Below are 12,519 nucleotides of genomic sequence, written 5' to 3' on the forward strand. Positions count from 1 at the left end.
CAAGGTTTGCTGCCATTTGTCTGCTGCATGGGGTTAGGGCACGGGCCTGGGAGTCACAGGGTTTGCTGCCATTTGTCCTCTGCATAGGGTTAGGGCACGGGCCTGGGAGTCACAAGATTTCCTGCCATTTGTCTGCTGCATGGGGACAGGACACGGGCCTGGGAGTCACAAGATTTGCTGCCATTTGTCTGCTGCATGGGGCCAGGGCACGGGCCTGGGAGTCCCAAGGTTTGCTGCCATTTGTCCGCTGCATAGGGTTAGGGCACGGGCCTGGGAGTCACAAGGTTTGATGCCATTTGTCCGCTGCATAGGGTCAGGGCACGGGCCTGGGAGTCAGAAGGTTTGCTGCCATTTGTCTGCTGCATAGGGTTAGGGCACGGGCCTGGGAGTCACAAAGTTTGCTGCCATTTGACTGCTGCATGGGGACAGGGCATGGGCCTGGGAGTCACAGGTTTGCTGCCATTTGTCTGCTGCATGGGGTTAGGGTACGGGCCTGGGAGTCATAAGACTTGCTGCCATTTGTCCGCTGCACAGGGTTAGGGCACGGGCCTGGGAGTCACGAGGTTTGCTGCCATTTGTCTGCTGCATGGGTACAGGCCACGGCCCTGGGAGTCACAAGGTTTGCTGCCATTTGTCTGCTGCATGGGGACAGGGCACGGCCTGGGAGTCACAAGGTTTGCTGCCATTTGTCCGCTGCATAGGGTTAGGGCACGGGCCTGGGAGTCACAAGGTTTGCCTGCCTTTTGTCCGCTGCATGGGGACAGGGCACGGGCCTGGGAGTCACAAGGTTTGCTGCCATTTGTCTGCTGCATGGGGACAGGGCACGGGCCTGGGAGTCACAAGGTTTGCTGCCATTTGTCTGCTGCATGGGGACAGGGCACGGGCCTGGGAATCACAAGGTTTGCTGCCATTTGTCTGCTGCATAGGGTTAGGGCATGGGCCTGGGAGTCACAAGGTTTGATGCCATTTGTCCGCTGCATGGGGTCAGGGCACGGGCCTGGGAGTCACAAGGTTTGCTGCCATTTGTCCACTGCATGGGGACAGGGCACGGGCCTGGGAGTCACAAGGTTTGCTGCCATTTGTCCGCTGCATGGTGACAGGGCACGGGCCTGGGAGTCACAAGGTTTGCTGCCATTTGTCTGCTGCATAGGGTTAGGGCACGGGCCTGGGAGTCCCAAGCTTTGCTGCCATTTGTCTGCTGCATAGGGACAGGGCACGGGCCTGGGAGTCACAAGGTTTGCTGCCATTTGTCTGCTGCATGGTGACAGGGCACGGGCCTGGGAGTCAGAAGGTTTGCTGACATTTGTCTGCTGCATGGGGTTAGGGCACCGGCATGGGAGTCACAAAGTTTGCTGCTATTTGTCTACTGCATGGGGACAGGGCAGGGGCCTGGGAGTCAGAAGGTTTGCTGACATTTGTCTGCTGCATGGGGTTAGGGCACCGGCATGGGAGTCACAAAGTTTGCTGCTATTTGTCTACTGCATGGGGACAGGGCAGGGGCCTGGGAGTCAGAAGGTTTGCTGACATTTGTCTGCTGCATGGGGTTAGGGCACCGGCATGGGAGTCACAAAGTTTGCTGCTATTTGTCTACTGCATGGGGACAGGGCACGGGCCTGGGAGTCACAAGGTTTGCTGACATTTGTCTGCTGCATGGGGTTAGGGCACCGGCATGGGAGTCACAAAGTTTGCTGCTATTTGTCTACTGCATGGGGACAGGGCACGGGCCTGGGAGTCACAAGGTTTGCTGACATTTGTCTGCTGCATGGGGTTAGGGCACCGGCATGGGAGTCACAAAGTTTGCTGCCATTTGTCCACTGCATAGGGATAGGGCACGGGCCTGGGAGTCACAAGGTTTGCTGCCATTTGTCTGCTGCATGGGGTTAGGGTACGGGCCTGGGAGTCACAAGCTTTGCTGCCATTAGTCTGCTGCATAGGGATCCGCCAAGCTAGCTCTCTTCCTCCTTTCAAGGCCCTACTGAGAGCTCACCTCCTCCAGGAGGCCTTCCCACACTGAGCCCCTTCCTTCCTCTCCCCCTCCTCCCCCCTCCATGCCCCCATCTTACCTCCTTCCCTTCCCCACAGCACCTGTATATATGTATATATATTTCTACATATTTATTACTCTACCTATTTATTTATTTATTTTACTTGTACATATCTATTCTATTTATTTTATTTTGTTAGTATGGTTGGTTTTGTTCTCTGTCTCCCCCTTTTAGACTGTGAGCCCACTGTTGGGTCGGGACTGTCTGTATATGTTGCCGACTTGTACTTCCCAAGCGCTTAGTACAGTGTTCCGCACACAGTAAGCGCTCAATAAATACGATTGATTGATTGATAGGGCACGGGCCTGGGGGTCACAAGGTTTGCTGCCATTTGTCTGCTGCATGGGGTTAGGGTACGGGCCTGGGAGTCACAAGCTTTGTTGCCATTTGTCTGCTGCATGGGGTTAGGGTACGGGCCTGGGAGTCACAAGCTTTGCTGCCATGTTTGCTGCATAGGGATCCGCCAAGCTAGCTCTCTTCCTCCCTTCAAGGCCCTACTGAGAGCTCACCTCCTCCTGGAGGTCTTCCCACACTGAGCCCCTTCCTTCCTCTCCCCCTCTTCCCCCTCTCCATCCCCCCATCTTATCTCCTTCCCTTCTCCACAGCACCTGTATATATGTATATATGTTTCTACATATTTATTACTCTATCTATTTATTTATTTATTTTACTTGTACATATCTATTCTATTTATTTTATTTTGTTAGTATGGTTGGTTTTGTTCTCTGTCTCCCCCTTTCAGACTGTGAGCTCACTGTTGGGTAGGGACTGTATATGTTGCCAACTTGTACTTCCCAAGCGCTTAGTTCAGTGCTCTGCACACAGTAAGCGCTCAATAAATACGATGGATTGATTGATTGATTACCATTTGTCTGCTGCATGGGGTTAGGGCACGGGCCGGGGAGTCACAAGGTTTGCTGCCATTTGTCCGCTGCATGGGGTTAGGGCACGGGCCTGGAAGTCAGAAGGTTTGCTGCCATTTGTCTGCTGCATGGGGTTAGGGCACGGGCCTGGAAGTCACAAGCTTTGCTGCCATTTGTCCGCTGCATGGTGTTGGGGCACGGGCCTGGGAGTCACAAGGTTTGCTGCCATTTGTCTGCTGCATGGGGACAGGGCACGGGCCTGGGAGTCACAAGGTTTGCTGCCATTTGTCTGCTGCATGGGTTTAGGGCACGGGCCTGGGAGTCACAATGTTTGCTGCCATTCTACTGTATAAGGTTAGGGCACGGGCCTGGGAGTCACAAGGTTTGCTGCCATTTGCCCACTGCATGGGGACAGGGCACGGGCCTGGGAGTCAGGAGGTTTGTTGCCATTTGTCTGCTGCATGGGGACAGGGCACGGGCCTGGGAGTCACAAGGTTTGCCGCCATTTGTCTGCTGTATAGGGACAGGGCACAGGCCTGGGAGTCATAAGGTTTGCTGCCATTTGTCTGCTGCATGGGAACAGGGCACGGGCCTGGGAGTCACAAGGTTTGCTGCCATTTGTCTGCTGCATGGGGACAGGGCACGGGCCTGGGAGTCACAAGGTTTGCCGCCATTTGTCGGCTGCATAGGGACAGGGCACGGGCCTGGGAGTCACGAGGTTTGCTGCCATTTGTCCGCTGCATAGGGTTAGGGCACGGGCCTGGGAGTCACGAGGTTTGCTGCAATTTGTCTGCTGCATAGGGTTAGGGCACGGGCCTGGGAGTCACAAGGTTTGCTGCCATTTGTCCGCTGCATGGGGACAGGGCACGGGCATGGGAGTCACAAGGTTTGCTGCCATTTGTCTGCTGCATGGGGACAGGGCACGGGCCTGGGAGTCACAAGGCTTGCTGCCATTTGTCTGCTGCATGGGGACAGGGCACGGGCCTGGGAATCACAAGGTTTGCCGCCATTTGTCCGCTGCATGGGGACAGGGCACGGGCCTGGGAGTCACAAGGTTTGCTGCCATTTGTCCGCTGCATGGGGACAGGGCACGGGCCTGGGAGTCACAAGGTTTGCTGCCATTTGTCCGCTGCATAGGGTTAGGGCACGGGCCTGGGAGTCACAAGGTTTGCTGCCATTTGTCCGCTGCATGGGGACAGGGCACGGGCCTGGGAGTCACAAGGTTTGCTGCCATTTGTCTGCTGCATGGGGACAGGGCACGGGCCTGGGAGTCACAAGGTTTGCTGCCATTTGTCTGCTGCATGGGGTTAGGGCACGGGCCTGGGAGTCACAAGGTTTGCTGCCATTTGTCTGCAGCATAGGGTTAGGGCACAGGCCTGGGAGTCACAAGGTTTGCTGACATTTGTCTACTGCATAGGGTCAGGGCACGGGCCTGGGAGTCACAAGGTTTGCTGCCATGTGTCTACTGCATGGGGACAGGGCACAGGCCTGGGAGTCACAAGGTTTGCTGCCATTTGACTGCTGCATGGGGACAGGGCACGGGCCTGGGAGTCACAAGTTTTCTGCCATTTGTCTGCTGCATAGGGTTAGGGCACGGGCCTGGGAGTCACAAGCTTTGCCGCCATTTGTCTGCGGCATAGGGATCCGCCAAGCTAGCTCTCTTCCTCCCTTCAAGGCCCTACTGAGAGCTCACCTCCTCCAGGAGGCCTTCCCACACTGAGCCCCTTCCTTTCTCTCCCCCTCCTCCCCCTCTCCATCCCCCCATCTTACCTCCTTCCCTTCCCCACAGCACCTGTGTATATGTATATATGTTTCTACATATTTATTACTCTATCTATTTATTTATTTATTTTACGTGTACATATCTATTCTGTTTATTTTATTTTGTTAGTATGGTTGGTTTTGTTCTCTGTCTCCCCCTTTTAGACTGTGAGCCCACTGTTGGGTCGGGACTGTCTCTATATGTTGCCGACTTGTCCTTCCCAAGCGCTTAGTACAGTGCTCCGCACACAGTAAGCGCTCAATAAATACGATTGATTGATTGATAGGGCACGGGCCTGGGAGTCACAAGCTTTGCTGCCATTTGTCTGCTGCATGGGGTTAGGGTACGGGCCTGGGAGTCACAAGCTTTGCTGCCATTTGTCTGCTGCATAGGGATCCGCCAAGCTAGCCCTCTCCCTCCCTTCAAGGCCCTACTGAGAGCTCACCTCCTCCAGGAGGCCTTCCCACACTGAGCCCCTTCCTTCCTCTCCCCCTCCTCCCCCTCTCCATCCCCCCATCTTACCTCCTTCCCTTCCCCACAGCACCTGTATATATGTATATATGTTTCTACATATTTATTACTCTATTTATTTATTTATTTTACTTGTACATATCTATTCTATTTATTTTATTTTGTTAGTATGGTTGGTTTTGTTCTCTGTCTCCCCCTTTTAGACTGTGAGCCCACTGTAGCGTAGGGACTGTCTCTATATGTTGCCGACTTGTACTTCCCCTGAGCTTAGTACAGTGTTCCGCACACAGTAAGCGCTCAATACGATTGATTGATAGGGCATTTGTCTGCTGCATGGGGACAGGGCACGGGCCTGGGAATCACAAGGTTTGCTGCCATTTGTCTGGTGCATGGAGTTAGGGCACGGGCCTGGGAGTCAGGAGGTTTGCTGCCATTTGTCTGCTGCATAGGGACAGGGCAGGGGCCTGGGAGTCACAAGGTTTGCTGCCATTTGTCTGCTGCATGGGGTTAGGGCACGGGCCTTGGAGTCACAAGGTTTGCCGCCATTTGTCTGCTGCATAGGGACAGGGCACGGGCCTGGGAGTCACAAGGTTTGCCGCCATTTGTCTGCTGCATGGGGACAGGGCACGGGCCTGGGAGTCACAAGGTTCGCTGCCATTTGTCCACTGCATGGGGACAGGGCACGGGCCTGGGAGTCACAAGCTTTGCTGCCATTAGTCTGCTGCACAGGGATCCGCCAAGCTAGCTCTCTTCCTCCCTTCAAGGCCCTACTGAGAGCTCACCTCCTCCAGGAGGCCTTCCCACACTGAGCCCCTTCCTTCCTCTCCCCCTCCTCCCCCTCTCCTTCCCCCCATCTTACCTCCTTCCCTTCTCCACAGCACTTGTATATATGTATATATGTTTCTACATATTTATTACTCTATTTATTTATTTTACTTGTACATATCTAATCTATTTATTTTATTTTGTTAGTATGGTTGGTTTTGTTCTGTCTCCCCCTTTCAGACTGTGAGCCCACTATTGGGTAGGGACTGTATATGCTGCCAACTTGTACTTCCCAAGCGCTTAGTACAGTGCTCTGCACACAGTAAGCGCTCAATAAATACGATTGATTGATTGATTGATTACCATTTGTCTGCTGCATGGGGTTAGGGCACGGGCCGGGGAGTCACAAGGTTTGCTGCCATTTGTCCGCTGCATGGGGTTAGGGCACGGGCCTGGGAGTCACAAGGTTTGCTGCCATTTGTCCGCTGCATGGGGACAGGGCACGGGCATGGGAGTCACAAGGTTTGCTGCCATTTGTCCGCTGCATGGGGTTAGGGCACGGGCCTGGGTGTCACAAGGTTTGCTGCCATTTGTGTGCTGCATGGGGACAGGGCACGGGCCTGGGAGTCACAAGTTTTGCTGCCACTTGTCTGTTGCCTGGGGTTAGGGCACGGGCCTGGGAGTCACAAGGTTTGCTGCCATTAGAGAAGCAGCGTGGCTCAGTGTGAAGAGCCCGGGCTTTGGAATCAGGGGTCAGGAGTTCGAATCCCGGTTCTGCCAATTGTCAGCTGTGGGACTTTGGGCAAGTCACTTAACTTCTCTGGGCCTCAGTTCCCTCATCTGTAAAATGGGGATGAAGACTGAGAGCCCCCAGTGGGACAACTTGATCTCCCTGTAATCTCCCCAGCGCTTAGTACAGTGCTTGGCACGTAGTAAGCGCTAAATAAATGCCATTATTATTATTTTTATTATTTGTCTGCTGCATGGGGTTAGGGCATGGGCCTGGGAGTCACAAGGTTTGCTGCCATTTGTCCACTGTATGGGGTTAGGGCACGGGCCTGGGAGTCACAAGGTTTGCTGCCATTTGTCCACTGCATAGGGTAGAGCACGGGCCTGGGGGTCACAAAGTTTGCTGCCATTTGTCTGCTGCATGGGGACAGGGCACGGGCCTGGGAGTCAACAAGGTTTGCTGCCATTTGTCCGCTGCATGGTCTGGGAGTCACAAGGTTTGCTGCCATTTGTCCACTGCATAGGGTTAGGGCATGGGCCTGGGAGTCACAAGGTTTGCTGCCATTTGTCTGCTGCACGGGGACAGGGCATGGGCCTGGGAGTCACAAGGTTTGCTGCCATTTGTCCGCTGCATAGGGTTAGGGCACGGGCCTGGGAGTCACAAGGTCTGCTGCCATTTGTCTGCTGCATGGGGTTAGGGCACGGGCCTGGGAGTCACAAGGTTTGCTGCCATTAGTCCGCTGCATGGGGTTAGGGCACGGGCCTGGGAGTCGCAAGGTTGCTGCCATTTGTCCACTGCATGGGCTTAGGGCACGGGCCTGGGAGTCACAAGGTTTGCTGCCATTTGTCCCCTGCATAGGGACAGGGCACGGGCCTGAGAGTCACAAGGTTTGCTGCCATTTGTCTGCTGCATGGGGAAAGGGCAGGGGCCTGGGAGTCACAAGGTTTGCTGCCATTTGTCCGCTGCATAGGGACAGGGCACGGGCCTGGGAGTCACAAGGTTTGCTGCCATTTGTCTGCTGCATGGGGACAGGGCAGGGGCCCGGGAGTTAGAGGGGATCTGTGGCCACTTTCGGCAGACAGGTTGAAGCCAGCAGCTCGGGGCGGCTTTACAATTCCCGTGGAAATAGGCAGTTGAGAACCCGAGACTCTTAGGGCCCAGGCTCCTTGGAATACAGCATTATATTTCAGAAAATGGCAGGGTCTATTCTATTTATTTTATTTAGTTAGTATGTTTGGTTTTGTTGTCTGTCTCCCCCTTCTAGACTGTGAGCCCACTGTTGGGTAGGGACTGTCTCTATATGTTGCCAACTTGTACTTCCCAAGTGCTTAGTACAGTGCTCTGCACACAGTAAGCGCTCAATAAATGCGATTGATTGATTGATTGACAAGGTTTGCTGCCATTTGTCTGCTGCATGGGGTTAGGGCACGGGCCTGGGAGTCACAAGGTTTGCTGCCGTTAGTCCGCTGCATGGGGTTAGGGCATGGGCCTGGGAGTCGCAAGGTTGCTGCCATTTGTCCACTGCATGGGGTTAGGGCACGGGCCTGGGAGTCACAAGGTTTGCTGCCATTTGTCCCCTGCATAGGGACAGGGCACGGGCCAGGGAGTCACAAAGTTTGCTGCCATTTGTCCGCTGCATGACCTTGGGTGAGTCATATATACATACATACATGTGTATATATATACACACGTATATACAATATATGTATATATACACGTATATATACAATATATATAGTAGTAGAAGTAGCAATTCATTCATTCAATTACACTTATTGAGCACTTACTGTGTGCAGAGCACTGGACTAATCAATTAATCAATCAATCATATTGTATATATACATAGATATACTATATATGCATGTATATAATATATTGTATATGTGCATATATGGTGTATATATACGCATATATACATATATGTTGTGTGTATATACGTGCATATACATACATTGTATGTGTGTATATGCGCACATTTACAATATATGTATACATGTATACAATATACATGTATATGTGTGTATGCATATACACATATACAATATATGTATATTCATTCTTATATATTGTATATATATGTATGTATATACATGCATTGTATATATGTGCATGTAGATGCATATATTATATATGTGTGTATGTGTATATATACATATATTGTATATGTGTATATATGTTTGGGTGTATTTATTACTCTATTTTACTTGTACATATCTACTCTATTTATTTTATTTGGTTAATATGTTTTGTTTTGTTGTCTGTCTTCCCCTTCTAGACCGTGAGCCCGCTGTTGGGTAGGGACCGTCTCTAGATGTTACCAACTTGGACTTCCCAAGCGCTTAGTACAGTGCTCTGCACACAGTAAGCGCTCAATCAATATGATTGATTTATTACATACATGCATATATAGTATATATATATGCATATATACATATATTGTATATATGTATATACACACATATTGTATAGGTATATATACATATGTTGCATGTATGTATATATACATATATTGTATGTATGCATATGTATGCATATATTATATATGCACATAGATACATATATTGCATATATGCATATATATACACATGTATGTATGTGTATATATGTTTGGATGTATTTATTACTCTATTTATTTATTTTACTTGTACATATCTACTCTATTTATTTTATTTGGTTAATATGTTTTGTTTTGTTGTCTGTCTCCCCCTTCTAGACTGTGAGCCCGCTGTTGGGTAGGGCCCGTCTCTAGATGTTGCCAACTTGGACTTCCCAAGCGCTTAGTACAGTGCTCTGCACATAGTAAGCGCTCAATAAATACGATTGATTGACTGATTGATTATTAAGTGCTCACTATGTTAACAGCACTGTTCTAAGCGCTGGGGAGGTTACAATCGGGTAATCAAGATGGTATTTGTTCATTCGTATTTACTAAGCGCTTGCTGTGCGCAGAGCACTGTACTAAGCGCTTGGAAACTACAATTCGGCAACAGACACAGACAATCCCTAACCAACAACAGTCTAGAAACGCTTACTCGGTGGCAAGCACTGGTCTAAGCACTGGGGCGGATACAAGGTGGATACAAGAGAAGCAGCGTGGCTCAGTGGAAAGAGCCCGGGCTTTGGAGTCAGAGATCAGGGGTTCAAATCCTGCCTCCGGCAGTTGTCAGCTGGGTGACTGTGGGCAAGTCACTAAACTTCTCTGGGCCTCAGTTCCCTCATCTGGAAAATGGGGATGAAAACTGTAAGCCCTCCCCGCCGTGGGACAACCAGATCTCCTTGTAATCTCCCCAGCGCTTATAAAAAAGGTGACCTGCTTGTCCCACGGGGGGCTAATAGTCTCCATCCCCATTTCTAGACTGTAAGCCCACTGTTGGGTAGGGACTGTCTCTATATGTTTCCAACTTGGACTTCCCAAGCGCTTAGTACAGTGCTCTGCACACAGTAAGCGCTCAATAAATACGATTGATTGATTTGCCAGGTGGGGGAACCGAGGCCCAGAGAAGTTCGCCCGAACTCACACGGCAGACGAGCGGCAGAGCCGGGATTGGAACCCATGACCTCTGCCCAAGCCCGGGCTCTAGCCACTAGGCCATGCTTCTTCTTTGCCAGCTCCCGGGCCAAACAGGGTAGACCCTCGTCCCCCGCCAGGGAAAACGGATCGGCCGTGACCCGGAGAGACCCCACCGGGTCGACCCATCCATCCCGAGGGCCTACCGAGTCACTGTCTTCCTGGGAATATTCGTCTCCGGACAGGGCAGCCTGCTGGGATCGCTGAGGCTTCTGGGACTCCCGGGCTCTGCCACCTGCCGGGGTCCGTGGAGGCGGAATCGTCTCCCGGGAGGGAAGCTGTGTCCGAGGAGGTGGGATCGTCTTCCAGGCCGGGGGCTGGTATATTTCCATTTTCCTGGGGGCAAAGGAAAGGAGTCTCTCCCGGGGACTCCGGCTAATCGGGGGCTGGCGAGAGGAGAGTGGAGGAGGAGGAGGAGGAGGAGGGGACCTAATAATGAGAATAATAACTGTGATGAGGAGAGCTAATAATAATAATGATAATAATCATAACTATGGTATCTGTTAAGCGCTTACTATGCACCAGGCACTGAACTAAGCGCAAGCAAATCAGGTTGGACACAGTCCCCGTCCCACGTGGGGCTCGCAGTCTCCATCCCCATTTGATGGAGGAGGGAACCTAATAATTATAATAATAACTGGGATAAGGGGAGATAATAATAATGATAATAATAATAACTGTGGTATCTGTTGAGCACTTACTATGCACCAGGCACTGAACTAAGCGCAAGCAAATCGGGCTGGACACAGTCCCTGTCCCACGTGGGGCTCGCAGTCTCCATCCCCATTTGACGGAGGAGGGAACCTAATAATTATAATAATAATAACTGGGATAAGGGGAGCTAATAATAATAAAGATAATAATAACTATGGTATCTGTTAAGCGCTTACTATGCGCCAGGCACTGAACTAAGCGCAAGCAAATCGGGTTGGACACGGTCCCCCGTCCCACGTGGGGCTCGCAGTCTCCATCCCCATTTGACAGAGGAGTCAATCGAGGCTTTGGGGCTGGGGGCAGGGAATAATAATAATAATGATGATGGCATTTGTTAAACACTTACTATGTGCCAAGCACTGTTCTAAACGCTGGGGAGATACAAGGTAATCAGGTTGCCCCATGTGGGGCTCGCAGTCTTCATCCCCATTTGACAGAGGAGGGAACCGAGGCTTTGGGGCTGGGGGCGGGGAATAATAATAATAACGATGATAGCATTTGTTAAGCACTTACTATGTGCCAAGCACTGCTCTAAGCGCTGGGGGGATACAAGGTAATCAGGTTGTCCCACGTGGGGCTCACAGTCTCCATCCCCATTTGACGGAGGAGGGAACTGAGGCTTTGGGCCTGGGGGTGGCAAATAATAATAATAATAATGATGATGGCATTTGTTAAGCGCTTACTATGTGCCAAGCACTGTTCTAAGCGCTGGGGGGATACAAGGTAATCAGGTTGTCCCATGTGGGGCTCACAGTCTTCATCCCCATTTTACAGACGGGGTCACCGAGGCCCAGAGAAGCGGGGCGACTCGCCCCAAGTGACCCAGCTGACAAGCGGCCGAGTCAGAATTCGAACCCATGACCTCCGACTCCCAAGCCCGGGCTCTTTCCACCGAGCAACGCTGCAAAGGGGGGTGGGGCCGGTGCCAGGGATGATTACCTGGAGAAAACAGACGAGTGCCAAGACAAACAACATTTGAGAGCCAGAGGCGGAAGAAAAGAAGGGAAGGTCTCGAATCTCGCCCCCTGGACTCTGTCCCACCTCGGCCGAGCGCTCAGACCTTTCATTCAGTCATTCAATCATATTTATTGAGCGCTCACTGTGTGCGGAGCACTGTACTAAGCGCTTGGGAAGTCCAAGTGGGCAACATATAGAGACGGTCCCTGCCCAACAGCAGGCTCATATTTATTTTATTAGTATGTTTGGTTTTGTTCTCTGTCTCCCCCTTTTAGACTGTGAGCCCACTGTTGGGTAGGGACTGTCTCTATATGTTGCCAACTTGTACTTCCCAAGCGCTTAGTACAGTGCTCTGCACACAGTAAGCGCTCAATAAATACGATTGATTGATTAGAAACGATTCAATGAACAACGCCACAATTACTGTCCTTACTCTCCTAAACTCAGGCCAGTGGTCTGCACCGCTTTGCACGTAGTAAGCGCTCAACAGATACCACAAATTATTACTGTTACCACAATTACCATTCTTACTCTCCTCAGGTCAGGCCAGTGCTCTGCCCCACAGTACGGTGCCTGGCACATAGTAAGCGCTTAACAAATAGCACAATTATTTATTATTATTACCACAATTACTGTTCTTACTC

At 51.3% G+C, this 12,519-nt stretch overlaps 1 protein-coding gene across 2 annotated transcripts in view; it reads right to left on the minus strand.

The window, feature by feature from the left end:
* LOC119922065 (alpha-N-acetylgalactosaminide alpha-2,6-sialyltransferase 2-like) overlaps positions 1-12,519 on the minus strand; it is a 33,380-nt gene that overhangs the window by 17,818 nt on the left and 3,043 nt on the right. For both annotated transcript variants that reach the window (XM_038742094.1, XM_038742093.1), the window contains exon 2: positions 10,351-10,540. In XM_038742094.1, the coding sequence (XP_038598022.1) occupies positions 10,351-10,540 (190 nt within the window). The remainder of the gene's footprint in view (positions 1-10,350; positions 10,541-12,519) is intronic.

Source organism: Tachyglossus aculeatus, unplaced genomic scaffold (assembly GCF_015852505.1).
Source record: "Tachyglossus aculeatus isolate mTacAcu1 unplaced genomic scaffold, mTacAcu1.pri SUPER_34, whole genome shotgun sequence".
In the NCBI taxonomy this organism is placed as follows: Eukaryota; Metazoa; Chordata; class Mammalia; order Monotremata; family Tachyglossidae; genus Tachyglossus; species Tachyglossus aculeatus.